Source organism: Phanerochaete carnosa, assembly GCF_000300595.1.
Source record: "Phanerochaete carnosa HHB-10118-sp unplaced genomic scaffold PHACAscaffold_7, whole genome shotgun sequence".
NCBI classification, from domain to species: Eukaryota; Fungi; Basidiomycota; class Agaricomycetes; order Polyporales; family Phanerochaetaceae; genus Phanerochaete; species Phanerochaete carnosa.
The window spans coordinates 418,713-428,308 of NW_006767634.1; the positions used below are offsets into that span (position 1 = coordinate 418,713).

The window sequence follows — 9,596 nt, forward strand, 5'->3', positions numbered from 1 at the left end:
GGACGTGCAAGGCTCAGAAACTTGGCTCTGGTCTGTCCCACCACGCGTGGTTGGGTGAACGCCGGGGCAAGGGTCTGAATGATGACGTGGCCTTGGCGTCCCACCCATCAGTCCCACTTATCAGCACCACCCTCCCCTGATGGCACACCAGGCACCATTGTCCCTGCCCTGATGTTTGCCGCCAGCAATGATGACGACTCTTCCTCTGTGCGAACCGGCTGGCTGGTGCTGGTGGGCCCAGTGACTGAGGCCCATCAGTGGGGCGCGCTCGAGGCTCGGGCATTGGACATGTGGGCGCTCAGCCCTGGTTTATTCCTGTGGCGCGTCTGAAGCGACGACATCCCTGCATCCGGTGCCATCAGTTTCCAAAGAACGCGCACCTCGTGCCTGTCGCCATTGCTGATGATGGTGACAAGTCACACAGCACTGGGCGCGCGGTCAGCAATGCGTTCGCACATAGCTTCTCCTGCATTGCTGCAGTATGCAGCAATGCAAAAGAAGCCATGCAGCAATATGGTATCCTATTTGGCTGTGACAGTGCATGTGAGTGGCGCAAGAAGCAGTGGTGCGCACAGGAGCAGTAGCAGTGCAAGGCGGCAAGTGCAAGAGCGGCAGCACATGCAAGAGCAGCGGCACGTCATCCAACGGTTCCTGCTGCGCTTGGGAGGCACGCGCCGGTCCCTCAGGAATGGCATCTGAGATCCCGGATTGCATGGAGTGGCCTATGCATGACAACGCCCATCAACGCCACAAAGCCTGAGCTGTGTTGGAGACCCCTAGCTGTGCGCTAGGCGACAGTCCATCTCATAGCTCAAAGCGCCCACAGATATACTTTTTAGTGTTCAAATAAACAAGCATGATGAGTAAATACATTGTGTAGTGACTATGAGGCCTGGGATGCCACCTGAGCTTGCTGCTTCCGCAATGTCCGGATATTTGGATTGCACTTAACACCTGCATCTCAACGCTTTCGCTTAGTGAGTGCTAATGCACTGGCACCATCATTGCCAAACGCCGTCGCGTGTGTACGTGTCGTTGCTGCAGTCGGAACCAGAGCTTGAACAGTGGCCGGATTAGTGACAATGGTAGGAACAAATGTGAAAGCCGAAGGTGCACCGTGTAACACAAGTGCCGGCGACGTGACAATGACAGTGGGCTGCATGAACGTGATGGTTAGTTGCACAACAGTGGACTCAAGCTGCGCAATGATGCCCTCGGGTTGAGCTGTGGGTTGTATGACAGGCTGTGTGGCGGTAATCTCAGGCTGAGCAGTGGCAAGCTGCAGAGATATGGAGGGTGCGGCAGGTTGCGGCAACACAACCTGAGGCTGTGCGGCAGCAGATTGAAGTGCTGGCGTCGACTGCAGCGCGAAGACGCCGTGAAACACCCCCATAGAGAGTGGAGGTACTGGCGCCATGGCCGAAGAAACAGAGACGGGGGCTGCCGGAATTGATCCCGCACGACTTCGAGCTTCATACTCCTTTACCCAGGCATTGTATTCAGCTTGCAAGAGATGGCAGAACTGTGTTGTTCTGCTATGCCAGCTGTTGAAGAGCACACGAAGGGTGGGGACAGTGGTAATACCACCAGGACCACAAAAATAGTTCAGTGGGTAATGCTCGCAGACGACACCATACCTAAGTGTGATGGCAGAGTCAAAACTCAGGTAGTTCATTTTTTCAACAGTGTGCGGATGCGCAGCTTCTTCTACAGGGTTCCGGAATGGTGGTTAGCTTGGTGAGCACTCTGGAACAAAGAGAATTGTACGCAGGTTGCTCAAAATGATTGCCGCAATGTGCTTTCTGAGCTCAGCCTGATTGGCCTCAGTCTTCTCTTTCACCCCTGTATCAGATGGAATCAGCGGTGTAGATGAGAGGTAGTGGCGCAAGTGTACCTGGTACCTTTTTGAGCTTGTAACACTCAAGCTTTTGCATCCAGTCTCCCAGCTTGACACTGAAGCTCATCTGAAAGAATTGTTCAAATATTTCTGAGGTATAGGATAGGTGAGGCTTCGCATAGTGGAGGGTATCACCACGCAACATCATGAGGAAGATCTTGATGCCAGTTTAGTAGTACAGTGCGATGAGCTGCTCATAAAGTAAATATTGTTTGTAAGGACATTTGTGCGGCCACGTACCTCACATTTGATCACCGCGATGGTTGTGTGTACATTGTGGAACACGCTAAGTGGGACGTTATGACCTCCTGCCTTCTTCGTCTAGTGCTGCTCCTTCAGCTCCTTCCTTGCCTCTCGCGTGCACTTGTTCTTCTCATCTGGTGTCTTCTGGTCCCACTCGGCCTTTAGCATGGCTGCGAGCTCTGTGGGCTTGCGTCGAGAACTGCCCTCGGGAGTCTCTATTTGGTGCTGTTATTAACACAGCAATGCCATCAAACATTTTGCACGCACCTTTGTTAATCTGCTTCAGGTGCATGTGTAGATATGCATTCCAGGGGTTAATCTCACAGGTTTTCACCGTCTTTCTAGAGTGCTGTATGAGAAGATGGTAAAAATATATTGCTGAATGGTTCTTGGTCTGCTTGTGGAGGTCTTCCACAATGTCCCAAACCTTCGCCTGAGCCTCACCAAGGAGTGTTTTGAGGTTATCTCGAGCTTTCTCACGATCTGCAGCCCTCATCTCCTTCTCCGCCTACGTTTCTGGCTGCCTCTTGCGCCGTTTCCAATGGCGCCAGGGAACACGCCTTTTCACGCCTTTTCGAATAAATCTTGCCTGTTGTGAATATCTTCGTACTGGTGACAGTTCTAAAAGTGCTTCGGCAACTTGCGTCACACTTCCGTCTGTCGTGGGCGTAGCCCCGGCCTCCTATTTTATTTCCATTTTCTCCGATTTATTCCACGTTTATACGACCCTCCAAACGTTGTCGGCGCATTGGTGCCAGTTTACAAGTCCTAGCCGCGCGCTAATACCTTGAGAAACGCATCACCGACAGGCATGCATCAGCGCATCAGACGCGCCTGTATCGCCGCCGCCTCACTGCCGCATCACACTTCCTCGGTAACAGCCGCACTCTGATCTCCACCGGACATCCGATTCCCGTCGGCCCGACAACGTCATACGCCATGACACGCCTACCCCCGTTTATCTCCGAGTCCGATTGGCAACGGACATTCTATCCCCGTCGGCCCGACAACGTCATAAGCTATGACACACCGGCCTTCATTTCTCCGTCAAAGTCCCCTAGACACTAGCAGCCACCATAGCACCGTCGCTTATGTAACACCTGGTCTGTGCGCCGCCTGACTAGTATATAAGGACCCCCTTTGTCGCTATCTAGCCCCATCTCAACCTCTTGGTTTATTGGGCTAGGTAAGCCTTTGTCTATACATTAGAATAGTCACTAATACACTTGGTTTATTGGGCTAGCTGAACAAGCTAACGCACTAGTCACCAGACCTCGTCGGCGCCGCCTTCTAATTAGATCCACGCAGTATCCCTCGTGGTGTGTCGACGCAAGTCCACATCACCGTCAGTCATGAGGCTGGCGGACGGTGGCACACAGCAGCAGACGGAGGAAGGCAGCTGACTGTGGGTGTGGGAGAGGCTTGATGTGCAACCTTATTCTCTATTATAATAAATGATTTGACGCTCACTCCTGGGAACTTTGAATGTGGTAAACTAAGTCACGTGCAGCAACAATTCTTGTATACAAAGTAAGACCAGTGATAACTCAAGCTTAAGAGTTAGCTATGAGGCGACACCTGCAAAGGGGAGCTGCAAAGGGGCCCGAAAACTTATCAATATGCGAGTAGAACCATATCACTTCCCGCTGAGATAAAAAGCAACTTGTGCGCGCCATGAAGCTGTATCAATCCATTGACTGCTCTGACGCCTTGTAGACCCTGTGAATGAACTTAGTTTCATAGCCGAAATGATCAACGTAGTCGTCAAGGAATGTGCCGAGAGACGGCACATGGATGTCGGTCCTGAGGTCAAAGGGACACTTGTAGGTATGGCTGGTGATTTTCCCAGTGAAGTCCTGGTAATTTTGATACACTACAGCGGAGGTTGAGCAAATTGTGTATTATGTCAGTGGGCACTATACTGTGAGGGTCCTGTGTAAACATATCTTTGTGACGTGGGGGTGGTTGGTGCTCCTCCTCGGCATTGCTGATGTTGACCTTGCCGGAGACACCAGAGTACCCTGGGAGAATGTGAGACTCACGCCTGCCAGTCTCGGATGCTGGATAGTCAGTGCGTTAGACTTTATATCACACAAAATGAAACGCAAATACTCACTGTGTCTTGCCTTGCCTTTCTGAGAAGTGTGCTTCGCCGCGGCCTCCGAAACCTTGTCATCGGTAAAAACCTCAACGGGGGCCTGCTGCATATTCAGCAGATGGCCCAGGGGCTGCATGAGAGTGCTGATGTCCGCTCTTGCCCTTGTCTTGATGAGGCGCATGGCTGTGCAGAGAGTCTGGATTTGGCGCGTTGTGTCCTACATTGTGACTTCTGCTCGGACTCTTCTTGGCTCGGCTTGCAGCAGTCTTCCTACTATCTGTGATAGCCTGTAGGAATTTATTGAACTTGCACCGCGAGCTTTCATAGACTCCACTTCCATTTGATCTTTGCCCTGCAGTACCATGAACTTGATCACTGAGAGCAAGGTTGGCAGCTTCTTCAGCAACCGGGGGTTTTCCTGGCCTTGGTATTGGGGACGTGTGTCTGCCCTACAGGTAATAACTGAGCAATGAAGGCCACTTTGAACGAGAGATCATCATACACACCATGTCATGTAGATAGCCTCTCGGTCATCGTTGAGAGCGAGACAGGGATAAAAGTGATCAAATTGCCTGTTAGTGTTCAAAGCTTTGGCCACCACTGGATTGCGCAGAGATGCAAGTGCTTCGATTGCCTCGATCAGTTGGCGTTGGGAGAGATCCGTGTTGCAGATCATTTGGAAGTAAGGAAGGAGCACTTTAAGAGAAGTTACTTGCCAGGCGGTAGTGCAGATAACTGCCATGGGGAAATGACTGGCATCAGGGCCGGTAGAATATGGAGGCCATTTACAGACTAAGTATTCAGCATAGAACAGGCTGCGAGAGTTCAAAACACTCACTCGTTCCATTTGAACACGCCTGAGTACTCTCTGCTACCCAATAAGACCACCCTGATTTTATTGCGTGGTGTGGGTGGTTTGCTACTTTTACAAAGTTCTTTGGGCATTTTTATGCGAAGGGTAAATGCACGGCGAGCCACAGACGTGTAGACGTGGTCGTGCACATCAGATGAACATGAGGATTTGAGCGGCAAACTGGCCCTCGCAATGTTAACTCGCAACCTCGACTGACACTGCATCATCCTGCCCTTCCCCTCCTTCTCCCTCGCTCCAAGCCACAATAACATCTGTTATATGTGGTCCGGATCCCATGTCGACCTCATCAGTAAGAAGCGGTGGCACGAAGGGAGTGAAAAAGTCGACTTTCGTCAAACTGTGGGAGCACAGGCTTTGTACAACAGCAACAGCAGGAGAAGCAATATCAAAGACATTGGGGCGTGCAGCACTCGCAAAAGAGAAGGCTCGGGTGGAAGAGCAGATCAAGAAAGCTCTTACCAGTGAGTCTGTACACAATCTGTCTGTCTAACGTTGCATCGCTGACGGCGTGTTAATAGGATATAGTCAAGACACCATCAACCTCCTTCGACAAGGCACACAAGAAGAACAGCCTATGGACATCGATCTCGCTGCACAAGAGGACCTGGAACGACTCGGAATCAATCAAGATGGTGTCAACAATGATATGCCCGCAGCACCCAAATTTCAACACGCAATTCGCGATGTGCTGCAATTGCAGTAGGTCATTAATCTGCCCGTTTCTTTCCTTCATGGAGCTCACAAAACTGCTTACAGGTGGAAGCTACGCTGGTATAAACAAACTAGACAGTGGCACCAACAGCGGATGTGTGAAGAGGCTGCTTGGAGCCTTCTTCTCAATGCCCTGGCTGACCAGTTCCTCCGATGGAAGTATCCTGCATCAAATTCGCCTCCCAAATGCTCACCAAGCAGGGCAGAGTCAACTGTGCCCTGGTCCACGGAGACACACTTCACCTTGATTGACGACACTCACGCTCGCAGCCCCCAGCCCATTGACGAATCAGTGCGACTCCCATATTGCATCAAAACCTACGACATCTTCACCCTTCAAAATGAGATCACCGTCTTTCACCCTGCTGACAGCACCTCACCTGCTTTTGATCTGCTTGAGCATGGGTACATCGTGAAGACACCCAGATGGCCCGAAGTGGCCGTCTCTGTCAAGATGCTGGATCTGCTATACCGACTTTGCCAATAAAAAGCTTCATTCAGTATTGAAGCATCTGCCAAGGTGGTTTGTGACTACTACATAGTACGTATCTATACTCTGACCTGGTTACAACTGATTAATATCTCGCACAGATTCTATATCGTGAATACCTCCACAAGGTATTTGCGGATACTTTCGAAGTCTATCTCCGCATCACACAGATTGTGGAGAAATGGTTGCATGCCATTCTTAGATGGGACGCCTCTGACTGGCGGCCATTGAACGCCTGCCGCGCATGCTGCTATAAGGTACGTGCACCATATGTCTAAAGTTGCACAAATCTCACATTTAACTTCGCTTAAAGATGAACCGCCTTTGTCATTTAGTCGACTATGGTCCCTTGACAGTAACAACAGCCTCAAGCGGATGGCAATGGTGGCAAACCGGGTGACAGGCGACATGCGCTCTTTTGGTGACAGTTCCTATTGGCTGTCCACATCCTACGTCAACCAGTTCGCAAACGAGGTCCCGGGCCGTAAATCTAAGGAGCTAGATGTGCACCGGCACCAAGTCCATAATGCTATCAACGACAAGGAAGACGAAGACAGAGAAGAGGCCAATTGAAAGGACATTGACGAGCTGGAAGAGGACCCCATGGACAGTGTCGCTTTGGCACTCCTTGAAGAAAGCACCAAGCGAACTCAAGCTGACAACAGTAATGAGCACATCAACATTGCCATGGCGACCCCTGCAAGCGATTCTGTAGCACCTGTTGGCAACATGGGCAACTCTACTGTGCCTGCTGGTGACACAACCATTATCGACAAGGTGCAGGCCGCACTCCTGCACAAACTTCTTGATCAATGCGTTGATAACTGGAAGGTGGCTGCGGCCGAGGCAAAGAAGAAGATGTAGAAGATGTATAAGGAGTCGGGCGTGTTTGCTTCTGTGTGCCGCCATGGATTTATTCTCTGGCTGTGCAATATGGTGTGTAGCAGCAAATTGTGAGTTCTTGAGCTTTCCTCTACACTACTATTCTAACATATGCTAAATAGAGCTAAATATCCTCTTGCAATTGTTGTGAAGGCCCTCAAAAAAATGCCTGATGAGTGGCTTGCAGGCTACAACATTGGCTGTTCCGCGGAAATAACTGTCAAGAACAGCTCTCTTGGCCCTGAGTACATCAAGAAACACACGCGCATGTGTGTGAATGCCTTCCATGGCTACTCGCACTCCCACATCTGCCAATTTCACTTCCACTGGAAAGAGTCTTCAGCAGGTTGAATGATCTCGCCCCTGTCATTTGGTATGCCTCTGCTTACTGCCGTAGACTTTTGATTGAAGCATTTCTCAAGCAATGGGATGCCGACAAATACTTGAACTCGGGCGACTTCATTCTCGACAACTACATGCAGGTGCTGGAGATCATTGACATTGAAGGCCAGACCCTCAGGCAAAGCATGGAGCAGTAGGGAATCACTGCAGGTGACATCACCCAGTGGCGTGACGAGGAGCTTGTGTATTTTGCCACGCTGGGCAATGAGCTTGACTACGACATTCACTTAACATTGTACATTGAGCTGCTCCAGAAGCTGCACGACTTGGAGCTGAAGTTCCAACGGACGCAGACCACATTCTTATCCTATGCACCATCAGCTGAAAAACAGGCTTATTCCCGCGATGTTACCCAGACGCACAAGCTGGAGACGGAGCAGCGAGTTGTGGCAGAACAATATGATTGCATCAGTGCAGAGGTTGTCGCTCTTGAAATCAAGATGGACATCCAGGAACATTGGGATCCAATGACATCTGTATATCAGGAGGCTCTCAAGTACATTTGCGAACGGACGTATTGGCGCGCCCTCGATAAGCTTCATTGTCTTGTCGTGCAGCAGTTATTTGAGCTTCAAAAGCTCAATGTTTCACATACCGGTATGTGATTTTCAGGTTTATCCTACACCAAGACTTAGTTGCACAGGCTACAAGATGCGCACACATATTGCAAAATCACTGCAGGTCCGCAGCAAGACAATCAAGAAGACTGTCGCCAACTACAATGCCGTCGCTGTAACCATGAACCCATCAAAGCCAATGCTCGACTGGTCAGAGGTCATGCACTACGCCTTCCTGGAGGAGTTTTCACTCCTTCAGAATACCAGGAACAATGTTCGTCAGAAACCATGAGCGTAGCCTATCACCCACGAGACAATCAAAATGTATCGCTACGTTGTACGTGCGAACAAAGAACTCGAGTGCCTTAATATCAAGGTCTGCCGTCTCCACACCGCCATTATCGATGAGGACAAGCTGCTAAAAGCAGCCCTGGCCAGTCTGGGCTGCTCGCATCTCCTGTACTGTGCCATGCAAGACTTTGCCCTGCGTTGCCAGGCTGTCAACAACCACCTACTGCGGCGCATCTTCCAAGTCTACGACCTACCTGGATACACCGGCACTCAAGGGTCTGGAGAGGCCGAAGTTGATATGGTCAGTCAGACACGCCTTTCCTCTGTCCAGCTCACAGTCGACAAAATCCCGCCATTGCTGACTCGTCCGGATGATATCTGTGGTACTGGTGGAGACATAAGTGACGACGAAGGCAGTGAGGAAGCTCAAGGTAATGTTGCTGCAGTTGTAGAATATATTGCTGGACTCTCTATTATATGAATACGTGTAGTACTTGATCTGGATGATGTGAAATGCATGGACCGAGCTGCACTGAGATGTCAAGTTATAGCTTTGTGGCATCATCATCGGGTAACCTGTAAATCGGGATCTCAGATGCCGTTCCTGAGGGACCGGCGCGTGCCTCCTAAGCGCAGCAGGAACCATTGGATGACGTGCCGCTGCTCTTGCACGTGCTGCCGCTCTTGCACGCGCCGCCACTCTTGCACTTGCCGCCTTGCACTGCTACTGCTCCTGTGCGCACCACTGCTTCTTGCGCCACTCACATACACTGTCACAGCCAAATAGGATACCATATTGCTGCATGGCTTCTCTTGCATTGCTGCATACTGCAGCAATGCAGGAGAAGCTATGTGCGAACGCATTGCTGACCGCGCGCCCAGTGCTGTGTGACTTGTCACCATCATCAGCAATGGCGACAGGCACGAGGTGCGCGTTCTTTGGAAACTGATGGCACCGGATGCAGGGATGTCGTCGCTTCAGACGCGCCACAGGAATAAACCAGGGCTGAGCGCCCACATGCCCAATGCCCGAGCCTCGAGCGCGCCCCACTGATGGGCCTCAGTCACTGGGCCCACCAGCACCAGCCAGCCGGTTCGCACAGAGGAAGAGTCGTCATCATTGCTGGCGGCAAACATCAGGGCAGGGACAA

The 9,596-nt window shown here is 51.0% G+C and overlaps 6 protein-coding genes across 6 annotated transcripts; 3 read left to right on the plus strand and 3 right to left on the minus strand.

The window, feature by feature from the left end:
* Positions 1-961: 961 nt before the first annotated feature.
* PHACADRAFT_197478 (uncharacterized protein) lies at positions 962-1,417 on the minus strand (the record flags this gene model as incomplete). Its single annotated transcript, XM_007397691.1, has 1 exon — positions 962-1,417. One exon carries the CDS (start codon positions 1,415-1,417, stop codon positions 962-964), a length of 456 nt encoding a protein of 151 aa, XP_007397753.1.
* Positions 1,418-2,218: 801 nt separating this feature from the next.
* PHACADRAFT_197479 (uncharacterized protein) lies at positions 2,219-2,432 on the minus strand (the record flags this gene model as incomplete). Its single annotated transcript, XM_007397692.1, has 2 exons — positions 2,219-2,355; positions 2,408-2,432. 2 exons carry the CDS (start codon positions 2,430-2,432, stop codon positions 2,219-2,221), a joined length of 162 nt encoding a protein of 53 aa, XP_007397754.1.
* A 1,393-nt stretch (positions 2,433-3,825) lies between these two features.
* PHACADRAFT_197480 (uncharacterized protein) lies at positions 3,826-4,419 on the minus strand (the record flags this gene model as incomplete). Its single annotated transcript, XM_007397693.1, has 3 exons — positions 3,826-4,013; positions 4,063-4,200; positions 4,257-4,419. The coding sequence occupies 3 exons, from the start codon at positions 4,417-4,419 to the stop codon at positions 3,826-3,828; spliced, it is 489 nt and encodes a 162-aa protein (XP_007397755.1).
* Positions 4,420-5,386: 967 nt separating this feature from the next.
* On the plus strand, positions 5,387-6,310 carry PHACADRAFT_197481 (uncharacterized protein; the record flags this gene model as incomplete). Its single annotated transcript, XM_007397694.1, has 3 exons — positions 5,387-5,573; positions 5,631-5,811; positions 5,869-6,310. 3 exons carry the CDS (start codon positions 5,387-5,389, stop codon positions 6,308-6,310), a joined length of 810 nt encoding a protein of 269 aa, XP_007397756.1.
* A 1,754-nt stretch (positions 6,311-8,064) lies between these two features.
* PHACADRAFT_99165 (uncharacterized protein) lies at positions 8,065-8,446 on the plus strand (the record flags this gene model as incomplete). The annotated part of the gene is made up of 2 exons (XM_007397695.1): positions 8,065-8,194; positions 8,241-8,446. 2 exons carry the CDS (start codon positions 8,065-8,067, stop codon positions 8,444-8,446), a joined length of 336 nt encoding a protein of 111 aa, XP_007397757.1.
* A 30-nt stretch (positions 8,447-8,476) lies between these two features.
* On the plus strand, positions 8,477-8,926 carry PHACADRAFT_197483 (uncharacterized protein; the record flags this gene model as incomplete). Its single annotated transcript, XM_007397696.1, has 1 exon — positions 8,477-8,926. One exon carries the CDS (start codon positions 8,477-8,479, stop codon positions 8,924-8,926), a length of 450 nt encoding a protein of 149 aa, XP_007397758.1.
* Positions 8,927-9,596: the final 670 nt, after the last annotated feature.